Here is a 25,342-nt window from a genome sequence, read left to right on the forward strand (position 1 = left end):
AAGTTGGATGAGAATGGGATCCCTCCTAGTTAACCATCATGCAAGGTCAAGCAGCACAAAGCTTGAGTGGGTCTGTGACGTCTGCACATAGTTCTGATCTTGGGACAGCAGTGGGAAAGGGGGAACCATTGGTGCTTGCTAGTAGCATGCATGCGGTGTGAATGAAAAGGCACCAACACAAAAGAAAGCACAGAATGATAGGCATGACACCTTCCTTTGAATGTGACATTTTTACAAAATAGCTAACCATATGCACAGAACCTTTTTTGGGCAGAGAAGAGTGCTCAGAGCTGTGGGGTCAATAAGTGGATAATACATCCATGGATAATAAACGTGGCACCTTCAGAAAGGTTTTCGGTTTAAATCGTTTCGGTGCTGGGTTCGTTTTTTGCCCCATGTCTGTTTTTGCCAATAGTATTATTATTTTATTTCGTATCCATCACATTGTCATGCAGAAAAATGTTACAAATTGAAACATAAAGCATTAAAAACAAGTATGAAACTCAACAGTTAACATGGATAATCTTTTCTTTTTTTTTTACACTGGAATTAAATTGGATATAAATACCTCCTGCTCTTACCAGTGGGTGGTGTTATTCCATGTATTTAGGTATGAAGCAGACAAGAAAGAGATAAATCTTTCATAAGTACAGCATACAAAAGACAGTTGGCATATCAACCTTGCATTCTTGCACTAAGGTGTGTATGTATATATATACACATATACATATACCGTATGTATTCTGTTTAGATCACTCATTTAGTTATTGTTCTAAAACTAAATATATTTAATTTCATGAGAGCATTAAAAATAACATATTACAAAATAAGCCACTAAACTGTGTTTATTGTTTGCAATAAACTGCATTCAATACTGCTTTCCAACATATAAAGTCTTACATCATGCACAGCTTAGCTGAACAACCATACGGTTGGTATTAGACTTATAATTTGAAATAATGCACATTTTCTGGTAGGTTTCACATTTATTAGGCTGTAAACTTATACCAATTTACCTGGCACTTAAATCTGAGTAGATACACCTAATGTGCTGTTAATGAATGCCGATTATACATTTTATTAGGAGCATTTCTGCCACTAAATGCCCTATGAAGCAACTGGATACAGCTGTACCAATTGTATCTCAATGACTTTATCCAACAGTATTCCATGGGCTCCGATGCTCCGAAGCTGAGATGCTTCTGGTGGGGTCATGCAAGCTACAGCTAAAGACTCAGGAATCTAGAGCAGGTATGGGGAACATTTAGCCCTCTGGATGTTGCTGAATGACTACTTCCATCAGTCCCACCAAGCTTGGTGAATGGCCAGTGGTGGTGAGAGTTGTAGTTCAGCAACATCCAGAACACTTGTATAGAGCAACTCTTGTTGGGATACAACCTCTAGAAGTTGAGAGTGGAATACAAAGTTCCACTAAGGAGGGCACTCTTTCAGTGCAAACATTTCTGCTTGGCTGATGAAACAATCTCCCCCTTCTCCCACTATGCGCTGCTCTGGGCATTCTCTTGACCCCACAGAGCCAATTTAAGGGGGCGAGGCTGTGCAGGGGCAGAAGAAGAGGGAAAGTCCTGTAGTGCTAGTGGGACTTATTGTGTAGGCAACTATCTAGTTGAATCCAGCCCTGAATGCTCCCCTTAATTGTATTGGTCCCCATGGAAATTGGATTAAGGTTTTTCTAGACAGAGGGCTTTCTGAGTCTCAGCATTCAATGCCAGACATGTAAAAGCCATAAAAGGATTGTCCTTCTTCCTGTGCTTATCAGCACTAGTCTCGACAAACTAAATGGGGTTTAGCAGGATCAGTGCTGGAGGCACTATTCAAAAGAGGGACTGCGGGGCAAACCTTTATTCTAATTGGTACCACTTCCTTTTGATAACGTGCTTTCCACTTCTGGCTTAATGACATTAGGGAAGGTCTCTTTGAGACTTTGACTTAAATGGAACGAATTGATGCTGTAGCATTAAACCAGAAGTGGAAATAAATGTATCAAAAGGAAGACGTACCAAGGGATTTTCACATCCTCCTGAAGCACATCTCTCATCAACTTCAGCTGATTTAGGTTTTCAAACATCTCGCTTCAAAGAGGCTGCATTTCCCTGGATGAAACTGTGGGCAGGCATGTAGGCTGTGCACAAATGATGATAGCTTTGTAGCGCTGTCATTGCCAACATGTCCCACCTCAGTGTCTGTTCAAACCATAGATCCCAGAAGCCTAACCAGCATGTCTGAAATGTTTTCATTTGAACAGATGGGGGAGAAACTCATTTAGTTCACATTTTAACGCAAGCCCATCCCTTTTCTTGCTCCAGTTTGTCCTCTCAAAATTGCACATGCACACACACACACGCCCCAGCTGCTTTTTCTCCTTGTCTGGAAAAATATTGCCTTTCCCTTCATGGGTTGCAAAGCAACTGGTGTACGTATGTGTGTGATTTTGATCAAATGAACAGCAGCAAAGAAAATGATTTCATTGCATAACGCTTAGGTTTTTGTTTGCTGTCTTTGAATCTGCTTTTCAGTAAAACAACAACAACAACAGGGATAGAAACATGCAATTGCAAACCAAGAGTCCTTTGAACTCTAAGCATCCCATCCGTCAGAGCAACTTGACACAGAAACTGTCCTCTTCAACATCCACTTAAAATGCTTTTGGCTCTTATGTAGTTATATAACACTATGCTACCTCTCTTTCAGCAATGAAGTCGCAGTTTGTATTTTATGTGCAACTGCTTCATTTCACAAGTCAGTGTGTGTGTGTGTGTGTATTATTGCTCATATAATCCAAAGTATGAGGGATCTAAAGCAAGTTTTCTGTAAAACTACGTTAGAAATGCTACAGACTAGCTTCCACAGCCAAATCCACATGCTGTCAAACCATTACACTTGCCCAAAAAGGGTGGGAATGGTTGCTCTATGAATCTGTACCACATTGAATTGAATAATTAATGGCTTTTAACATGACACTGCATTATACAGAAATGTATAATGGCATGAATGTGAAACCAGAAAGTATCCTTGGGCCAAAAACCAAAAATAAATAAATATGTATTCAGTACAGGCCCCTAAGGCCATCAAAAGTCAAGAGACACATTCCTCTCCCTGTACCATAATTATCAATGTACATTTTTTAGCAATCAAAAGCAGATTTACATACCATGTTCATGTCAATGCCATTTGTGTATGTCCATGCATGCTGAAAATATTCCTCAAGCCGCTGCCTCAGTGGGTTGGGAATTTGATGAAAGCGTATAAACTCTTTTACACGCAACATCTGCATGTGATACCGTGCAGTCCCTGAATACAGTCTTTGGATTATTGCGGATACATTTCCAAAAATGCTTGCATACATCAATGCTGGGATCAAACAAACAAACAAACAAACAGTTAGATAATATCACCATACTGGTTGTTATAAAAAATTAACAGTAAGCCCAAATTAGATTTTATAACGTCTTGAGCTTTGTTGTCTGAGGCCGGGGGGCAGGAGTCTTGTTAGAATAAATTTATAAACTGGAAGGAAAAAGCAGGCGGTTCTCTGGCTGGCTTAGCCCTCCGAGGCTTGGGGCAAGTATACCCGGCTGCCCCCTCTGCCTCTGCATGGGCCTGCCTCTAGGCGTTGTTGGAATCCCAACTGCCATCAGCCTCAGCCTGTATGGCCAATGGTGAGGGATCATAGGAGTGGGATTCCATCAACCTCTAGAAGGCCACACTGTGTTGAAGGCTATATTCCAAAATGTCACCCCATTCACGACAAAGTGCCCATATCTTGTGAACCGCTGTGAGATCTTTTGATCTAATAAATGAATAATAAATAAAATAAAATATATGCTAATGAACTTCAACGGTAGCCATGACTGCAGATGTACAATGGGTTGTTTTTACTCGTCGGATTCTCTGCGGAAAAAGGAAATCCAGATTAAATGTAATTAAAAAAATAAATAAATACCAGCTGGTATTTTGATGGCAACCATGTCATATGGTTGATGCTATAAAACACTTGTGTGCACCAAATGCTCTGATTTCACAATAAACTCTCATCTGGAGGCTCACTTAAACTGCTTAACTTAGAATTAGTTGTGCTACTTGTTAAAGTGGTTATGGAGAGTTAAAGAGCAGGGAATGGAATGGAGAGTTTTAGGGGAAACAAGTCAATAGAACAGAATGGCTGTATCTTTTTTTAATTATTATTTTAAGAATAATTTTTTATTAACCGACCAATCACATCAAATCAAACCAAATTACATAAATTCCAAATTACACAGCCGAATTTTAAATTTTTGTTGGGGGTACCCATATTTCAAGTTCCGAAGGGATCCAATCAACTTCTTGCTTCTTACTGCTGTTTTAATGTCCACAAATCTAACCTTATGATATTCACAGTACTATCCAGTCCTTTCTTATTATTTTTCCACATCTCTTGTTGTTATTTTCATATATTTTTCCTTTCTCTTTGTGACCTCTGATAGTCTCCGCAAGCTGGTTAGAACAGTTTGTAATCCTGCGTGGATTTTTTTTTTAATCCAGTAGCCATATCCAGACGTTTTCCATATAACATCACTTCCATACATCAAAATAGTCTTAGTGTCATTAATCTTCACCAATCTGCCTCCTTTCTCAAAACCTCTGAGGAGATTCACCAGGAATGCAGTCTGAAAACAAGTCCGTTCTTCCTCCCGGCTATAAATCCTTTGGCAAGATGGCGACTCCGAATTAATTGCTGTGCCATTCCAAAAGCTCTTATTGCTTCTCGATCTCCATAAAGCATACTTTTGGTTAAAGTTTATCTCCACACAGACCTTAATCATCCTGCTTGGGTCAGTTCAACCGACGGTTCTAATGAGGAGGGGTTCTTGTAAATCACATAGAAGGAAAGTAAAAAAGGTTTCCCCCCATTCAGCCCCGTTGTCAACATACCCCGCCTTTGGTGTATCTTCATCGTAAAATATTCCTGTTTCTCCAGCCCGTCGTCTTCTTTTGCAGAGGTCACTTAAATTAGCAGACTTCCCTCCCCTTCTTCACTTGAAATATGTGCATTTGCTTCTTTTGTAATTAATTATTCCAAATTGCTGCAACTAGTGCGCGATCAGAGACAGCGTCCAGGAGAGCCGAGGTCCACACGGGGGCATTCTGCCTAGGGCCCTCACCCCCTTCTTTCGAATTAGGGGGTGATTTATGGGCACAGCAGGCAAGGGGCAGTGTTCCCCATTTCCTTGGGGCAACAAGGGAGGCTGCCTACTCCCATAACAGCCTCTTAATTACCCCGTGTGGGTAGGAGAGATGGTATTGTCGGCCATCTTCCAATGCGCCCCCTAGTGCCCCACCCAGAATGGCTGTATCAACGTCTCCAATACGCAGACAAGGAATTCAGAGCTGTTATCTCCAAATGTTGTATTTTGTAATTTTGTTCAAAGTGGAACAGATTCCCACGAGAGGTGGCGGACTCTCCTTCCTTGGAGGTTTTTAAGCAGAGTTTGGATGGTTGTCTGTCATGTATGAAGGACGTGTGATCCAGAATTGGCCTCCACAGTCACTTACAGACTCATTGTTAAAACCGTGTTTATGGAAGACAATCTTACTTGGCTACGAGTGATCACCAAAGAAGAAAAGAAGAAGAAGAATGAAGTAGCTGAGATTCCTACACTGAAAGGCGTTGGTTTCCTCCAGCTCTACAACTCTATGATTCTATATTATAGGCATATTTACAATCACTTTGGATATATGATTGGTCTACTGAATGTGGCACACGGTTTGAAGAAGCTTTAAAAAAATCATTAAATAACAATTTCATCCTGAATTGGACAATGGAGATTTATTTTTATTATTATTTTGGAAACTGTAACTCACAAACGGCCAAGCCTTATTGGTTTTAAATTGACAGCCTTAAACACAAGTGTCTTCTGGTAATGTGAGTTATGTCTTTCCAGATTGCTGCCATGATATAACACTGCCACCTTGCTTACAGGAGGGTACCACCTTTTACTTACTAACTTTGCTTCCTTTGCCCTTAACAGCAGCTTGACTGGCAGAAATTAAACAGGTGACTCTTCCCTCACTATTTCTCCCTGAGCCAGGAGAAGTTTTTAACTTGTGTAAAATGGTGGCAATTTTAAACCCAGCAGCACAAAATTTTGCCACATTACGTCAGGTGTATGAAGTGACCTTAACTTTCTGATGCTGCAAACCTTAGCATTTGACTCGCTTCAGTGCCACTTGCTGGCTAGACTCCAGTTATTTCAGTTTGATTGGTTTATATGTCAGGCTGATTTAGACCTAACAGGGATTTTATGGCGTCCTTTATACCATCCGTCCCAAATACAATTTAGCAGATTTAATTTCTGGTTAAAATTGTTTATGCTAATGCAATGTACTTTCTTTTAATTAAAAAAAAAAAGCCAACAAGAAACAGATGCCGTATTACTATTTTATAATTGTCATTTTTATTCTAATATTTCTTTTATTTCTAGACACAAAGGGAACAGAGAGTTCTTTTATTTCCAAGGTGGGGGTGGGGAGGATTGGCTGCTGTAAAGAAGCTCCCTTTAATGTACTGAAGCCACAGAACTTCAATGAGAATTTCAATGTTCTACCTTGATTACTGATTCCTAAAACGAATGCTTTTTAATTTTTTAAAAGAAGCTCTTACAAAAGAAAGGAAAAAAAGACCAGTGGCTCCTAAAATGACAACAGAGCCACCAACATCCTCAACCTTTATGGTTCACTCTCTCCGTCTCAGGACCTGAGAGGGTTGCCATCTGTCCGGAATTTCCTGGACATATCCAGAACACTGCAGTCAGAAGCAGTGTCCGGGCAGAAATCGGAAAAAATGTACGGGGAAATCCGGACGCATGTCAACCTATGACAGCGGTGTCGTTTTGGGCAGTTTTCCTTTAAAATAGCTCTAAAACTTCAATTCCCCCCCACCAAAATTTGCCAAAAAAGCTCAATAACTTTGGGAAAAATTCCCCCATGCTCAACAAATTTTCTGTCCAGATTCTCACTGTTTGAAATATAGCAACCCTAACTTAGAATCAATGAATTGCAGAGCTGGAAGGAACCCCCAGGGTCATCTAGTCCAGCCCCCTGCAAAACAGGAATTTTTGTCCAACCCATTATCCTGAGATTAAGAGTCTCATTCTCTAACGACTGAGCTATGTTGAATTTAGGGGACTGAACAACCTTAGGGCCCAATCTTACACGTTTACCTGGGAATAAGTTCCATTGAACTCACCAGGACTTTACTCCCAAGTAGACACATGTAGAATTCTACTGTTAATGGGTAGCAATGAGTACTGAGCTGGGTGCAAGAGGACGCCCTCAGACGCTGCCTTCAGAAACAGCTCAGTTTGAAACTCCGGTTCCCCTCCAGCTCCACTTCCTGGGTCACGTTGTCTTACATGCCCTTCCTCTGTGACACAATTCATTTCTCAGCACCGACGTTCATTAATTAGGCCTCTCTAAAGTGCAGCTTCGTCTCATCCGTTTCCACTTCTAATCATTTCCATTTATCCACATCAGTTCTTGAGAGACGTCTGCTCAGTCGATCAAATCTGTCATTTATTCGCGCAGCGGATTTGACAGACCTAGCATTATCTCCAAGAATGAAAGCCGAGAAAATCAATGGAAAAATTATTTATTCTCTCCTCTCTGTAAAAAACAAACTCCTTTCTCCATTCCCACATGCATACGCATGGCACTTTTGTTTACTGCGAGAACTGCTACTAATATAAGCAATCGTCACTGCTGAGGGCAGAAGGGAAAGATAAAGCTTTTTGACTTGACTTTACAAAGAGAGCCATCCCAGTTTCCTGAGGAAGGGAGTTGTGGTTCTGCAACAGTAAAGGGCCTGCTCCTTTGAAGCCTGTAATTTAATCTCAACATGTGTTAGATTCAGTTGTAAAGCCTAAACAGTAGTTGGAAGTTCACACAGAAGAAGGTGTTCCTTGAAATAATCAGAGATAATTCATGTGACCAGTTTGCAGTAAGGAATTAAGCAAAATTAATGAGAGGAATTCCATGTGCACAAAGCCTTTAATAAAGAGGATTTCCTTTAAAACATGATGGGTAAATGGAATTAGCATACAGAAACCTGTTTTATTCTTAATTATATATAGGGTGGAGAGCTGGAATTGAAGGGAAGGGAAGGGCAGTTCTGGCCTATCAGTTATTTTAAAGGGTGGCCCCAGCCTACCTAGACCTTATTGTGGGGGTCTCAGTATTTAAGAGTTGCCATATGTCTGGAATTTACCAGACATATTTGGAATACTGCAGTTGGCAGCAGTGTCCAGGCAGAAATCAGCAAAATATCTGGGAAAATCCGGATGTATGAAAGCCCATGTAGGCATTGCTGTTTTTGCCGATTTCCCAACAACTTTGGGCAATCTCAACAACTTTGCCAGAAGAAAGCTCAACAACTTTTCTGTCCGGATTTTCACTGTTTGAAATATGGCAACCCTAAGTATTTAGCATTTAACTTGTTATTGTTTAAGAGACACAATAGAAATATTTACAAAACTAACAGAGTTTATTTTAAAAATCTGATTGAATCAAAATGTTATTGGTGATATCACACTTTAGTCATACTGATTTAGACCCATTACAATCAACAGACTTGACTTAGTTAAATCTACTTATTTCAGTGGGTCTGGGTATGACTCAGCTATGTATCTAAATCTAATATCACACACACTTATCTGCAGCAGACTCCAGAACAGATTATTATTATTATTGTGATTATACATTTGTTTGGTTTTCATCAGACTGGAGTTATGGTATCTGAGGAGGCACAGTTTGATGTAAGGAGTTGGATGCCTCACTCCTTCTTCTCGGGTTTGAATTCCACCCCTGGTAGTATGATCATATAAAATGGAACTAATAGAGTTTTTTTAAAAATAAACATTGTTGCTTATAGCACAATAGGACTTCGATATATAGGTGTATCAATGTGTTTTTCATTATTTCTGCACACCTGTTTGTGCAGCCTCTTGTTATTTGCCCCACATTTCTCTCACCTTGACAGCCCTCAAGAGGAAGCCTGAAGGGGGTTTCATGTGGGAAGAAAACATGATTCCATTGGGCATGAAGCAAATGCCCACTTAGAAGAGATCCCTGTGATGTTAAAGGAATCTAGCGCATGTTTTATGTGTTCCAGTTCACTGCAATCTGGAGCAGTTCCAGCCTAAGTTTTACAAAAAGTTCAGGAGCTCTAAAAGACTTAGGACTCAGCTAGATAGGTAAAGAAAAAGTGATTTTAATGCAGTAGATAGGTAGCCGTGTTGGTCTGCCATAGTCAAAATAAAAAAATTCCTTCCAGTAGCACCTTAAAGACCAACTAAGTTAGTTCTTGGTATGAGCTTTCGTGTGCATGCACACTTCTTCAGATACACTGAAACAGAAGTTGCCAGATCCTTCTATATAGTGAGAAGGTGGGGAGGGGTGTTACTCAGAAGGGTGGTGGGAATGGGAGATAGGCAGATAGCTGAGAGAGCCTCTTGACGACTCTTAACGACTGTAATAGGTCTTACAGGAAAAGGCAAGGGGTGGGAAGGTGAGAAATGGTTTAGTTATGTATAGTGAGATAAGAATCCAATGTCTTTGTTCAGTCCAGGTCTTTTCATGGTTTTAAGTTTGGTAATGAGTTGTAATTCAGCAGCTTCTCTTTCCAGTCTATTTCTGAAATAGACCTGAAATGGCCTCTATATTGGACAAACAGGCCAAACCTTACGCCAAAGAATAAACGGACATAAATCTGACATCAAGAATCACAGAACAGAGAAACCAGTAGGAGAACACTTCAATCTCCCAGGACATTCTATACAAGATCTCAAAGTAGCTGTTTTACTACAAAGGAATTTCAGAAATAGACTGGAAAGAGAAGCTGCTGAATTACAACTCATTACCAAACTTAAAACCATGAAAAGACCTGGACTGAACAAAGACATTGGATTCTTATCTCACTATACATAACTAAACCATTTCTCACCTTCCCACCCCTTGCCTTTTCCTGTAAGACCTATTACAGTCGTTAAGAGTCGTCAAGAGGCTCTCTCAGCTATCTGCCTATCTCCCATTCCCACCACCCTTCTGAGTAACACCCCTCCCCACCTTCTCACTATATAGAAGGATCTGGCAACTTCTGTTTCAGTGTATCTGAAGAAGTGTGCATGCACACGAAAGCTCATACCAAGAACTAACTTAGTTGGTCTTTAAGGTGCTACTGGAAGGAATTTTTTTATTTTGATTTTAATGCGTTGTATATGTGATATATCATTGTGCCACCAGATGGTGCTGTGGAGCCCTGTTTTTCTCTACCTGTTTTCTCTGTTTAAATTTACAATGTGTTTAACTAAAAGGCTTCCCTTTGATGTGTCTAGATCCAGCCTAGGCCCTGAGGGGATTGCAGTGATAGATTTCCTTTGCCATTTTTTATTGTTATGAGGATTTTAATTGACAATTGCCCTGTCAAATCACACACTCTACTTTCAGAGTGGACCCCACCCAATAGACCTTCATGGATTAAGCCGCCACAAAAACCACTAGAAGCTTCTCTAAGTCAAGGAAGAATGGAAAGAAAAGTAGTTAAGGCTTTCCATAAGCAATTCACACATTTTCACATTTCCTTGAATATGTGCCACGGTTGGAGCTGAAGAGAAATAAAGTGATATCAGCTATGTGCCACAGGCTGCCTTCCCTCAGCAGTGTCAAGAGAACCAAGCCTGACCTACTTTACCCGGCTCATATCTTTCTAGAATATTCCCTGTAGCAAAAGTATGATGACTAGAGCAGAGGGAATACAGAGAGGAAATAGAGTACATCAGACATAGCACCGTAATGGTGTGTCCTCTTTAACACTTGGACTGCAGGCTTCCAAACTTCCAACACGTTCTTCAAGTATTCTTGAAATGAATGAAACGCAAGCAAAAACACTTCCCCTATCAAAAACAGCATTTTTAAAAATGAAACTTCTAAAACAATGTTTGCAGTCTCAAGCTCAACCCTTTGAAAGGGCCATAAGGTGGTTACTTTCCGCATGGATATATAACGGAGAAGCATGTTTGGGATATATTGTATATATATTTAAATTAAAGGTTCCACCCCACATGCCCTAGTGACATGGACACCATCAGCAGTTGGTTAAACAATTTTGATATCATCTTAAAATCCCTGTGGGTCCTAGTTGTTCTGCTGGACTGAGATTTTTGCTAAGGATTTTCAATGAAAAGAATGATTTTGTGCAGAGGGAGCTGGGTATCTTAAGGTAGAATCATAGAGTAGGAAGGGACCTTTGGGGGCATCTAGTCCAACCCCCTGCAATGCAGGAATCTCAGCTAAAGCATCCATGATAGATGGCCATCCAAACTCTGCCCTCCAAGCAAGGAGAATCCACAACCTCCTGAGGGAGACAGTTCCACTGTTGAACAGCTCTTACTGTCAGAAAGTTTTTCCGTATGTTTAGTCAAAATCTCCTTGAAGCCATTGGTTTGAGTCCTATCCTCCAGAACAGGTAAGGACAACCTTCTTGTATACACCCTGAAATGTTTTAAGATCGTCAGAGGAGTCTCAATTTAAGAGTCCTGTGACCTTCGAAGGTTACAAAGAATAAGGACTTCCTGGGGGTTGCCCAGCCTCAATGTTATGGAACTTGCTCCCTACAAAACCTATCTAGCCTGCTCCTTAATGTGTTTCCATAGGATGGCATGGTTTTTAGACACTTAATGATCTTCTGCCTGTCAGCATTTTCATCCCTCCCATTGCAAGGATCACCAGCTCATGTTTGTTTTACTTTCTGTCTGAGAGAAAGGAGGGGGTGGAAGCTACTCTTCCAGACTTCCGTCCCTAGTACTTTGAGGTTTTTTCTTTGATCTGTCTAGAGACAAGATGGCAGTATGAGAGAGCTGTTTCTGTCGTACATGTTTGCTATGTTCTTTTATTTGTTTAATTAGAAGAAATAAATTAGGTATGCAGCAAAACCTCCACAGCTTTGCTTCCGTTACTCTGCTGCATTTGAGGTGCTCACGTGAGCAAATGTGAGTCCACGGCACCAGAACCTATTCCTCGGGAATGCTGTGTTGCTGTTCCTGCGTTCCTGTGATCGGAAGGTCGGTGAAGGTGCTCCCATCACCCAGCCCATGCAGGCGCTGAGGACGTGGGCTGAACATGGGTGCAAGGAAACTGCTCCCTCCCGCCCCCCACCACCTCCAACAGCTCCCACTGATAAGGAAATGACATGACTTTTTTTGAAGACCGAAGTTCGTTTCCGATATTCTTTTGTGCACAATGAGAACATGTAAGTTTTGCTGGTGGCATGCTCTGCCACCAAGCTAATAATGTTCATTTGAGCATCGACAGGCACCACTATTAGGGAGCCCCATGAACATGATGAATGCATGAAAAGAGCTCCATCATACACGTTATGAGAAATGGTTAGTGTAAGTTGTCAATAGAATAGGCCTCATTCCTATATACCACAGGCACAAACATGTACAGGACACTCCTCAATGAGCAGGGAAGGAAATGCAGAGGAGTAGATATCGACCTTAATTAAAGTGGTTTGGGGGGGCAGGGGCGGGGAGGCTTTCAGATAAAATTGCATCTAAAAGCAGCACCTAAAAGAGCAAAGCTGATTGGGGTAAATTATTTTTAAGCTGGGTTGCTGAAAGGATTGACAGAAGACATACGGGATATTCCAAATAGTTGGTTTTACAAGGGATACTCCAGAGAAAAATAAAGAGGGATAACACACATACTATGCAGGGATAAATGATCTGAGCCTCCTGTGGATGTTATTAGTTTCTAATTCCCATAACCACTGCTATTTTTCTAGAAAAAGAGGTGCCGGAACTCAGAAGGAACACCTCCCCTGTTCTCTTAGAATGGCAAAGTGTCAGAACTGAGTTACAGTGAGTTTTGGGTGGAAAAAAAAGCCCTGCTCATAACCCCAACCAGAATGACCAATGGTCAGGGATGATGGGAGTTGTACTCTGGCAACATCCAGAGGGCCACAGTTTGCCTAACCCTTTAGTAAGGAGAGAACTCAGCTGAGTCCAGGGAGCCTTACATCAATCATGCTTAGGGTTGCAAAGCCTGCAAGTGGTCCTACTCCTTTACAAGATAGATTCTAAATGTGACCCAGCCCATAGAGACACTATAAAGGGGTATTTGGCAGTGCTTAATTTCTAAAAATGAAAGTTATCAGTACTGAATATAAACCGGAATTCACATCCATTCACCCCAATTTCCAGCCATTTTCAGGGACATGCATTCTGCATTCAGGGGCATTTCTGTATCTATTATGACTTGACACATTTTGCTCCTGTGCCCTGACATTGAAGACATGCTGCAGGGTTAAACACAGATAAGCTCAGGTTTTTTTGGGGGGTGGGAGGGGGGCTAGATGAAAAGCAAGCTAGAAGGCTTTCCCTATGGGATTCTTATCTATGAGCTGAGGAGGCCTTACCTTGACCTTTGCATACAGTGGGCTTTCCTTCTTTCCTTTACCCAAATTCTTTTCTCTCACACACATTTAAGATATGGAAATGCTGTAGTGTTCACTATTCACCAGTAAAGGGGGTGGAGATAGGGGAGAGTGAAAAACGCAGAAGGTCCCTACTTACAGCCAATCAACATGACGCAGATGGAAAAGATTTTCTCTGAGTTGGTGTTTGGAGACACATTTCCAAATCCGACGCTGGTCAGGCTGCTGAAGGTGAAATAAAGTGCTGTGACATATTTGTCCTTGATAGATGGTCCAGAGCTGCTATCACTCCGGTTATAATGCTTCCCCAGTTGCTGTCCCAGGGAATCCAACCAGCCGATTTTACGAGCCAGGTAATCCCTTTCGACGTTCCCAATGGCGTACCAGATGCAAGCCAGCCAGTGAGCAATGAGGGCAAATATGCACATAAGTAACATCAGAACAGCAGCACCATATTCAGAGTATCTATCCAGTTTCCGCGCGACCCTCACCAAACGGAGAAGTCTAGCTGTCTTCAGAAGGCCAATCAGGGTTGTTGTCTGCAGGAGCAAAATAATAATAATAATAATAATAATAATAATAATAATAATAATAATAATAATGCAATTTAAGAACAGCAATAGGTTTCTCAAATTCCACAACAAGCTGTGGAAAACCACCAAGGTGACTGCAGCAGTGAATATTTGTACTTTTAATACAGTGGTACCTTGGCTGTCAAACGTAATCCGTTCCAGAGGACTGTTTCGGCTTTCAAAACGTTTGACAACTGAGGCGCAATGGGCGATCAGCAAATTCCATTGAGAAAAATGGAGAAACGCGGCTCAGAAGCTGTTTGACTTCCGAGGCATGTTCGAGAATGGAAGCATTCTCTTCCGGGTTTTCAGCGTTTGGGTTCCAAACTGTTCGGCTTCTGAGATGCTCAAAAACCGAGGCTCCACTGTATATAGATTTAGAAATAAATAAATAAAGGAATTTCCCACTATGAGGATTTCTTCACAGAAATTGGGAAACGCAAGTTGGGATAAGATGAGCTACTTCAGGCAACCCCTAGGGGTGTATTAAGGGTCCACTGAACACCGTGTGTCTTAGTTCTAAACAGACATGCGCAGGATTGCAATGCCATTTATTATTTAATGTTTTTTCAGTATAGCTCAGGGCAGCTTGCATAAAATTCCTAGGAGGCCTCCTATCCAGGAAGTAACTAGAGACTACAGATTGCCAGCAAAGTTGACTGATCACATGCATTCAGACCATAGAATAGTGTATGACATTTGCATCTTCAGACAGCTGTTTCCCCACTGTACACAAACAGCTTTTGAATCTCCCTTCTTCTTCTTTTTTAATGGTTTGCCATGTGACATTGGAGGAGAGGATGCTGATTGCTGAGCAATGCACACCCAAAGGCACATTGGGCACATCAAAATCATAATCATATGCTACTTTCCCACAATGGTGCTCCAAGTGGTGCTCAGCATGTCAAACGAACAACAATAAAGAGAACTGTATACATTTTAAGAACAATGTTGAATAATCATAATGTCAATTATAAATACAGAAAATAGATCCATACGAAAAGAGTATAAAAAAGCTAACCTAATTTAGCGGTTTAAAACGAAGCAGGATAAACCACTGTGGAGTTCTTTAAGTCTTCTCAGTTATTAACATCTGTGTCTACACATAACAAGAGCAAACCAGTCTCATTTTCAATAACATACAGTGAAGCCTTGGTTCTTGAACTGAATCTGCTCTGGAAGTCCATTCAACTCCCGAAACCGTTCAAAAACCATGGCGCAGCTTCCGATTGGCTGCAGGAGCTTCCTGCACGCAAGTTGAAACTACATTGGACATTTGGCTTCTGAAAAACGTTTGAAAACCAGAACACTTTCCGGTGTTCGGCTGCCAATTTGTTCGTCAACTAAGCCATTCGAGAACCAAGGTACCATTGTATTATAAACCTGCAAGCCAGAGGTGTATGAGCTACTGTCCCCCACTCCTTCAAGACTTTTCAGCTGCTTTCCCCAAAGATCCCTCAATGCAGATTATAAGCTCCTGGTTGTATCCATGCTAAGCACATGGGAAGCTGCATTATCTACTTCATGCAGGTGTCTCTATACCGACAAGCACCAAGCTCTCGAGGGTTTCAGATGTGTGTCTTTCCCAGTTCAACCTGCAAGTGCCAAGGGCTGAAAGTGGGCTTTTTTCCCAAGCAAAGATTGTGCCCTATCACTGAACAACAGCCCTCCCCATCAAAGGTGCTGAAGCACTCTTAGGCTTCATTGGATTCAATGGGGGGATGTGATATGAATGCTCACACCACTGTCTGACCAGTGTTAGGAACTCAGTGTTAGATCAGATCCAGCTGGGCAGTTCTTGGGCAGTTCAAGCTGACCAGGGCGTAAATCTGCCTACCTTAAAGATGGCATTGTGGCCTTGCCATAGGCCTGGTCCTAGATCTGGCAGCCAGCTGGGAAGGACTGCAGGCCTGCCTGCAGCTTGGTCTATGGTAGGTGGACCTGGGTCCAGGCATTCCCCAGGGGGTAGGCCCAACTGGTCAATGAGTCTGCCCCCTGGGAAATAAATAGAGCCCAGCATCCCTCCTCTGTTTTTTTCTGTCAGTCTATCCAATGATTTACATAGGATTTAGGATTGCTATACATCCAGAATTCCCCAGATGTCAAAAATAGTGTCGAGGCGGAATCCAAAAATCATGAAAAATGTCCTGGGAAACTCGGGCATATGGCTACCTGTTATGTACTGAGTTGAATAGGATCCAAAATGCAGCAGTCTGATTGGTCCTAGAACAATAGGATTCAGAATGCAGCAGTCTGATTGGTCCGCAGGAGCCACCCAATCCAGCTCCAGGTGGAAGTGAATCCACAACCTGATTGGCCTACAGGAGAACCCCAGAATTAGCCAATCACGTGCAGCCCATTGTGTAAATAGTGTATATAAAGCAGATATTGTGGGGGAACTTCCATTCCTCCTCACCACTATGAGCTGCATAAAGAGCAAGAAATCCACTCTCGACTCCGAGTATATTTCACTACCCATGTCGAAAGTGTTGATTTTTGGGCAAATTTCCTAAAACTAAAGCTCAACAATTTTGCCCCCTCACCCCCCAAAAAAGAAAGCTTAATAACGTTTCACTTTTTGAAATATGGCAACCTTATAGAATTCAAATTACAGTGCACCACTTTCTAATTCGGCTCTAAAACATTCTACTGTTGTCAGTTACAGAGCTTTATCCATTATTAACCCTATAATGCTGAACATTATGCAACACTATAAATAGTGACCGCAGGTGCCCCCTCTGCCCTTCAAATCTACTTAGGCGGGATGTGTAATATTAATGGAGAAAGTCAATAATGATGCAAAGTTTGCATATATTCTCCCCCATCATCATCACCACCACCTCTTTTTATTTCCAGAAAGCATGCATAATACATGATGTTTAACAACCGAAAACATTTAAGGTTCTAGTGGGAGAAATCAGTCTACTAGTTTCCACTAAGTACCATGTTAAAAGTTTGAATAAACCTTTATATATTTTATGTGTTGCTGAATTTAGAACTCAATAATCTTAGCCTTGCAATAAGGGGGAGTGGGAGAGAGAGAAGTATTCCACGGGCCATGTTTGTTGAAAACAACATATTCTATTTATGCTAAATTTTCAACTTCCTTCCTGCAACAGCACAATGTGATAGCTCAGTAATAGCAGCTAACTGTGTCATTACTACATAATGGCAGTGCCAACGCATTAAGAAGCTGGCACAGCCATCGACATCCGCTGTGGGTGTATTTGAAAAGTGTGGTCTAGCTATGAACACTGCCATATTTATTCTAGGCCTCCCCCCACCCCCCACCAAGGCAACATGCATGACTATAGGAGATCTGCCATTCACAGAGTAAAGCACCAAGATAATTTTGACAAGGAGAAGTTAAAAAAAGGTGAACAAATAGTGTTACCCTACAAAGGAGGGTGGAATGAAAAGGCTGACCCTTCAGCCAAAAGAAGACAAACTCAGCGCGTGGAAAGAGTTCCTATCTATCCCTGCAGCATAAACTTAGAGATATCCCAGTGGATATCTCCTAAAAGCTAGGACCGGTTCCTCATAGGCCCTCTCACGGGTTTGCTTGTGAGGGGGAAAGTTGTAGTTTAACCAATAAGCATGTCAGCTGTGAATTAGGACACCCCTAGGTCAAAACTTATATTTGCAACAAACTCACTAGGTGGTCTAGGCTAGCCTTCTCTAATGTAATGCCCTCCGAGTGTTTTGGACTTTGGCTGCCCTCAGCCCAGCCAGCATGCCCAATGATCATAGGTGATTGGAGCTGTAGTTCAAAACATCAGCAGGGGACCATGGGATTGAGGCCAGTGATACGGAGGCTGTGCCCCGCCAGATACTGTTGGATTCCAACTCCCTTCTCTTTGTAGTCTTTGTTGTAGTCATGTTTTTAATATTCTGTTGGGAGCCACCCAGAGTGGCTGGGGAGGCCCAACCAAATGGGTGGGGTATAAGTAAATAACAACAACAACAGCAGCAGCAGCAGCAGCAGCAGCAGCATAGTCCAGCAGGTTCTACATCTTTGGCCTAGGCAGTTCCACTACACACAGTGTAGGAATAACACTAGACCACCAGGTTGCCTATTGAAGCTTGACTGTTGAATTAACTGTGTTGATTCACTGTGTCCAAATACAGCACAGCCACCTTCTAGGATGGTTATAAGCACTACTAAGATACTGTGCGTGAAGTATTAACATTTACTTTAATTTCAGTGATAATTTTTTTAAGCGTACTTTTGGTCACATATAGAGCAGACGTGGCCAAAGACCTTAAAGTTGTTTCATGGCCCAAGGTCCCCCTCACACGCAGGAGTTCTTGGGGAGTGTTTAGGGCCCTTTTGCACCCATAATATTTTAATGTGTTTATGGGTGCGACCCAACACCCACCCCCTGTAGTCTCTCAAGATATTGCAGTAGGCTATGTTACAAAACAACTCTAGTCCTCTTGTGACTAGTTAGGCTCCCTCAACCTGGGTTTTTATCAGTAAGAGGTGAAAAGTAGGGTTGGGCTATTTAATATGGAATAATAGTGTTTGGCGTAATAAGAAATGCACAGTTCCCCTCCATGCTCTTAAGCCAGGCTGGGATTGCCTCTGTAGGAATGAGACAGAGACTCATGATGGTGTCCAATTTGCCTATAGAGGTTGTACTACCAGGCCAAGTTAAGCTCCCTTTTAATATTCTTCAATGCTTAATAAAGTTGTCCTCGGTCCCAGTTAAATCAAATTTTGACTTCTAATTTTCTTCCAGAAAATAGAGACATTTATTTACTTTGGAAATAAAAATATTCTGCTACATAACTAAATATCAATTTCTCATTCTTTGCCATCTTTAGGATTAGCAAAGGAAAATGACATTCAAAGCAAACTATGTCTATACCAAGTAATTCCATTTCAGGAACTATGGTCTTATTCTAGTGCTGAAAAATCCTCTTATCACTTTGAAATCTTTGTGTCGTGTGCTCAGCTTGTCGGGATAAAATTTATCCTTCATGAGTGAGGCGTGTTTTGAAGTGCTCCAAATCCATCATTAGATTATAGTGATCAAAGCATCACACTTGATTCAGCTCAAAATAGACCCACCTTTATCAAGCACTTGATCACAATTAGGTCCTCGGAATTCTTATTTCAGTATTGCTAGTTTATGTCTGCCTCTACACCTCCCTTTCTATCTTCTAGAGTTTTAAGGTCATCCCTGGAGACCCTTACTCAAGTTTTCTCATTTTCTGAAGTAAGATAGAGTTGACCAGGGAAAGGGTCTTCTATTGTGTCCTAGTAGTGGAAAGCTTCCTCATGGGAATCTTGTCTGATGCTGACACTGATGGGGATTTTTGGTGCTGGACAGAGAACTTTTTATATGTTGGGCGCTTTACCATAAACCCTTTCCAACTTTTTTTAAAAAATATTTTATTAACATTGTGTCAATGCTACAAATAAGGCTATGCAAAAACATTTTGTGCCTTTAAATTTTAAGCTGTAGATCAGTGGCAGATCATCTGCTCTAGATCTGCAATGTTCCTGATTGAACTGGGAATGTCAAAAACCCTGGAAGACCACTGCCAGTAGTTTGATGAATCAAGGATCTGATGAAGTAAAAGAGCTTCTTATGAAAACTGTTCTGAAAGTCTCTGGACTGAAGAGTGGGTTATAAGTCCAGTGGTACCTCGGTTTAAGAACAGTCTGGTTTGAGAATGATTTGGTTTACAAACTCTACAAAACCGGAAGTAGTGTCCCAGTTTGCAAACTTTACCTAGGTCCAAGAACGGAATCTGAACGGTGGAAGGGCACCGGCAGTGGGAGGCCTCATTAGGGAAAGCACACCTCGGTTTAAGAACGGTTTCGGTTTAAGAACAGACTTCTGGAATGGATTAAGTTTGTAAACCAAGGTACCACTGTATTTGCAATACAGAAGAGACCTGTGCAACATTCCGTGAACACTATTTTGTTTATGCATGTCAGACCAGGAGAAGAGAATACAAATGTCTACAGTCCCCATTTCTAACTTCTCTGCATTCATCCAAAGCTTTCTCCGAACAGAATCTTCACATATAAAAGTTGTATGTGCATAGGCTCTTTCCAACTAGACTTCCTGCACACACAGTTTGCAGATATCCAGGGCCAGCTCTCCATTAGGTAGTGTGAGGGGGCTGCCTCAGGCGGCAATGCTGGAGGACAGAGATATGTGTGCTATGCATATGGATGTAAAGAGGCAGTGGTTTTTGTCCCATCCTATGTTTATTGTAACCAGTGCCAGTGGTATATCATGGGGGTGGCGGTGGGGCTGTTGAGATTAGGAAAGTCTTTGTCCAGCACCTGCAGTTCAGAAGGGATGGGTTCTGCCTAACCTCAGTGAGGAGGGAGTGCCACAAGGTTGGGCCGGCAATACAAGATGCATTACTTTTGGTAGTTACAAGCTGTGCATCTGAACCATGGGGGAGCACTAACAGAGCCGCCCTTTGGTGGTTGAGCAGGGATCACAAATAGGGACAGGGGTATTGCACTCAGGTCCAGCTTATGAGCTTCTTGAGGCATCTAGCTGGCCACTGTGAGAAGAGGGTGCTGGACTGGGCTGACCCAGCAGGGTCACTCTCCTTGGTGTGTCTCCTTCTGAGGGCAGGGCATTCTGGTGCATCTGAGTATTGGGAATGATTGACTGACAGAAGCCCTGCACTGGCATTCATCTGGGTAATAAGGAAGGCATAGAGAAGCCTGTTCAGAGCTACAGCAGCTCCCCAAGGATATCTGTTTCTCAGTTTTGATCACTGAATCCTTCAGTAATGCTAATAGTATTTCAGCCTTCCATTTCCAGAACCCTGGTGCTAAATTGATTTATGATTAGTGGCTCTTTAGCTGAAGGGCAGGTATATGCTAGGGCCTGATGAAGCAGACTAGCGAATGTATTATGATGCATTAGTCTGTCTGATTGTGGAGCTGCACTTAGGGAGGTATTCCATAGGTATTCAGCTGTTTGGATGAATGCATTCTAATTAACAAAACAAACATGGACCAAAACTGTTTTCTTTCTGATATTGAAAAAACTTTATTTTTAACCTGACTGTCAGACTTTGGCTTCTGCCCAGGCAGTTTTGCTTCTTCCACATAATTTATTCTCATTTATTCTCTTTCTTTACTGTTCTACATTTTTGTAAACATGCAGAAGAAAGTTACTCTTTTTTTAAGTGGGTTTCATACTATCTCCTGAGAAACACTTTGGGGTTCCCTGGAAGCTGATCAGGGGGTTCTCAGTGACAAAAGCCACAATGGTGGCCAGACTTCTTTCTATGCCAGCTATCCCAATGTTGTTATTGATCTTCCCCTGTAGAGCTAACCCTGCAAAAGGGGTCACCAACAAGGTGCCCGTGAGCACAATGGTGCCCTTGATGTCTTCCCTTGGTGCCCACGAGGCATTTGACCACACACACCCGGCAAATTTGCAACCAGACTAGGTTTAAACTTTTACAATTATCTAATAAATCTCAAGACAACTTGGGGCCGGGTTACTTGAGGAAGTGCCTCCTTCCAAACTGACTTGCCTGGTCACCAAGATTTGCTAATAAGGTCCTTTGGGTTGTGCCACAGCCTACAGGGGACCATCTTACAGTGACCATAGGGAGGGCCTTTTCCATGGTGGCACCCCTCTGCATGATGACATTTGTGTGAGTGAAGTGAATGCCCAAAGATGACTTTTGTCTTTAAGATATGTCACACATGTAAGGAAATAACAATATTGCTTGGAGATGTTCAGTAACAACTTTGCCATAAGCATTCTATTTTAACAAATCTTCAGGCTGCGATGCCCAAATAGTGCTACCAAACCCATTGCTTTTAAGTGAGGCTAAATTAAGGTCATCACAATGACATATATTATTTGGATCAGTTTACCTAGCTGAACTAAGTAACACACAAGCAGAACTGGTATGCATTATGACATGCAACCTTTTGATTATTATCTCCCTGCTGGAAGCCAAGGATTTCTAAGCCTTGGAGGAGCATGCCTAGTGATGCTTTTGAAAATGATGCCATTTCATAAAAAAGGATGGTTGACAGCATTGTTAGCAGGGGTCTTGTTACTGGATAGGCCTTGAGATAATGGGAAAATCTATTTCTTTTTAAAAGACATCTCCATGACTGAGAATGATCATTAGCGAAAGATATTGCACCATGGACATTTTACATGTGCTACCATTCTTGGTATAAAGGATTGTCACAGAAATATTAAGGTCAAGAGCACAAGAAATAAAAAGCAGAAATAAAGGGTGAAATCCAGGCCATCACCAAAGATCTCTCACTACCTATTGAATGTTGGCCAGAGCATTATAACATGCAATTCTTCAAGAATTATAGGCATGGATATGTGTGAGCTGATATAGTTTATTTATTTATCACACTTTCAACTCACCCTTCCTCTGAGATCAGGGTGACAAACATAAACGTGTTATATCCCCTTTTATCTTTGCAATAATTCTGTGACGTTGGTTAGGCTAAGAAAGTGTGACAGGCTCAGTGAGTTAGGCTGAGAGACAGTAACTGGCCCAAGGTCACCCAGTTAACTTAATGGACAAACGAGGTTTATTCCCCCATCCTCCATCTCACACCTTAGTCTTATTTCAGCTACCTCAAAGCAGATATAAAATATATCCAACTTTTATCTGTCAGAAAACATGATGTATGCACAAAGCAGGCGATCACGTAAACTCTTAATAGATAGATGCTAGTTATAGTGAGCTTACCTCATCAGAGCCAGATCCAAATATCAGCAGGTCAAAAGGTATTGCAGCAACCATGTCAATTAGGAACCAGCCTTTGAAGTAGTGGATTGCTATTCTTGCTGGGTCACTTACCACTTCTTCATTCTGGTTCACATACGTTGTTCGGAAGTTTATGACAATGTCAATGATAAACATGATATCCACAATTAAGTCTACCATGCTTAGTGGGTTGCATGAATAGCCACACACCCGCCTCTTCTGTTCTTCGCTGTCGTTGAGGAGGAAGGCTGCAGAGTAAGGGGTGAAAATGGCCGTGTAGATCACCAGCAGTAAAATCAGCCAGTCCCAGACTGCTTTGAAAGGACTGTAGTGCAATATAGTAAACTTGTTGATGCGAGGCGTTTGGAGTTTATATTCTGGCAGAACATCTGCTCCCAAGGATAGAACCTAGGGAGATAGAAAGAAAAAGGAGACACACTGTGTAAGGGTAAACTGTTTAGAGCATAAAGGGGGGAAATGAGGGGCCCACACGGTATAAGTTATCTAGAATAGAAAGCATATGGGGGCCACCAGGTGGCGCGTTGGAAGATGGCCGGCAATAACATCTCTCTGACCCATATGAGGTACTAAGGGGCTGCTATGGGAAGTATGCAGCCTTCCTAACCCCCCCTGGATATGGGGGGCACTGCCCTGCCAGCGGTGTTCACAATGCACCCTCTGATCCGAGAGATGGGGGTGCCGAGCACTTGGCACAGGTCCTCGGTGAAGTCAGATCTTCCTGACGCTGATTCCAATTAGCGCGTGCTGGTTGCTTCAGTTCGGAATTATAATTGGAAACATATGATTGGAAATGAAGCTGAAAGCACATACATCAAGTAAAGCTCGACAGATAAGACTGCTGATTAATGGATCTCTGCGACCAGGAGTGACGGATGGATAAGTAAATCTTCTGATGAATCACCACAAGGAGACTGTATGTTTGGAACGAAGGGGGTGTGTGTGGAGGAAAAAACTCTTTTTCTTTGCATGATGTGATATTAATAACCCTTCACCCCAGATAGAAACAAGATCGTCACGTTTTTATGAATCATAGGCAGGATTTTAAGAACTATGTGGGATGGATTACAACAGGAGAGAAGACTGGTGAACGGTGAGAAAAGAGGAAATTTTTTATGACGCAGTTAAAAAATGGCGTCTCGCCAAGACAGGCTTGCCGGAGGAAGAAGGACTGGGGGAGGAGAATCAGGATCGTTCGAATGAGAAGGAATGTTGGAATGCAAGTTTGACCTGACAGAGCCCCCTGATTCATTTGATTTATTTGGTAAGCCTGAGAAAAATAAAGGACAGATCGGAGATTAATTTTGCTTATGGAAGCGTTGTACAGAGGCTGTCCCTGACCGATATGATTTTTAGAAGAGTACAAAATCCACATAGAATGCCAGCTTTCAACCTGCTTGAGAAAATCATCAGAGATCGCAAAGAAAGGAATTTACGATAACAACAAGAAGAGAAAGGAAGTAATAAAGGACTATCCGGATCAAACTGGACAGAACTGTCTAATTAAAGCAGTAAGATAAGTGATGCCTGTTTTGGACTCAAGCTGAGCTTGATGTATGGGCACCCCCAACAAAATTTAAAATTTGGCTGTATAATTTGGAACTAATGTGATATGGATAATGTGATGTGATTGGCCTGTTAATAAAAATTATTTTTTTAAAAAATAGAATAGAAAGCATATATCCAAATGACACTGTTTTTTAAAGCCAGGATTTGCAGTTCCATTGTGCGAGTGGATGCAGTGAAGAGAAACAACCCCAGATCCCCGTGCTTTTGTCCTGCAAAAACATTTCTCAATCTGCAAACTGTTTTCTTGGTACCTTCCAGGTTGGTGAATGGAAAACCCCCTGAACCAGCTTGGATTCAGTCTCCTTTCCCATGGGATATTTTGATTTATTGGAAGCTTTCATGTATTCCCAAACCTAGGTGTTGCAGAGATTCATTATGTGATATGTATGTGCATGTGTGATATATATATATATATACACATTTCAATATATATTTACAGAAGGTATAAACTTGAAAAACATGGAAAAGCTAGAGAGAGTTATTCAATAGGAAATACAACAGGTTTTGAGTAGGGCTGTATGGCACAGTCTTCCATTTTGCTTTGCTCTCAATAACTCATATCTATCTATCGAAAGATAGATACAGATTTATCTCTAGATAGATTTAGATATATACCTATAGATTAAGATTTCACATTGAAGTGCTTTAGCAAACAGAATTTGGGCTCCTTTTTAAAAAAGTGAACCTCCTTTAATTTAACTTAAAAAAACACAAACCGCACACCCTCTCCTTAATCACGTAGACAGCATCATTGGTTGAACGAAACTGCATACTGTGAAAAACTGGGAGGACACCATGGGTTAATAACCACACTTTTCTTTTGAACAGCACAGTAGGGAATGATTACGTTCTACAGAGATTATAAAATGCTTCTAAGCAGCCATTAAGCAACATGGGCAAGGGTGCCGGGATAAATCTATTATTTATTCCTTTGCACTTAACTAATGGAGGCTGG

The 25,342-nt window shown here is 41.6% G+C and overlaps 1 protein-coding gene across 12 annotated transcripts in view; it reads right to left on the minus strand.

The window, feature by feature from the left end:
• The window catches only part of KCNH7 (potassium voltage-gated channel subfamily H member 7), a 263,311-nt gene that overhangs the window by 34,424 nt on the left and 203,545 nt on the right, over positions 1 to 25,342 (minus strand). For all 12 annotated transcript variants that reach the window (XM_081199246.1, XM_081199245.1, XM_081199244.1 and 9 more), the window contains 3 exons: positions 22,783 to 23,208; positions 13,629 to 14,028; positions 3,173 to 3,372 (listed from right to left, as the gene is read on the minus strand). In XM_081199246.1, coding sequence (XP_081055372.1) covers positions 3,173 to 3,372; positions 13,629 to 14,028; positions 22,783 to 23,208 — 1,026 coding nt within the window. The remainder of the gene's footprint in view (positions 1 to 3,172; positions 3,373 to 13,628; positions 14,029 to 22,782; positions 23,209 to 25,342) is intronic.

The sequence above is a fragment of the Podarcis bocagei genome, assembly GCF_964188305.1.
Source record: "Podarcis bocagei genome assembly, chromosome: 1".
NCBI classification, from domain to species: domain Eukaryota; kingdom Metazoa; phylum Chordata; class Lepidosauria; order Squamata; family Lacertidae; genus Podarcis; species Podarcis bocagei.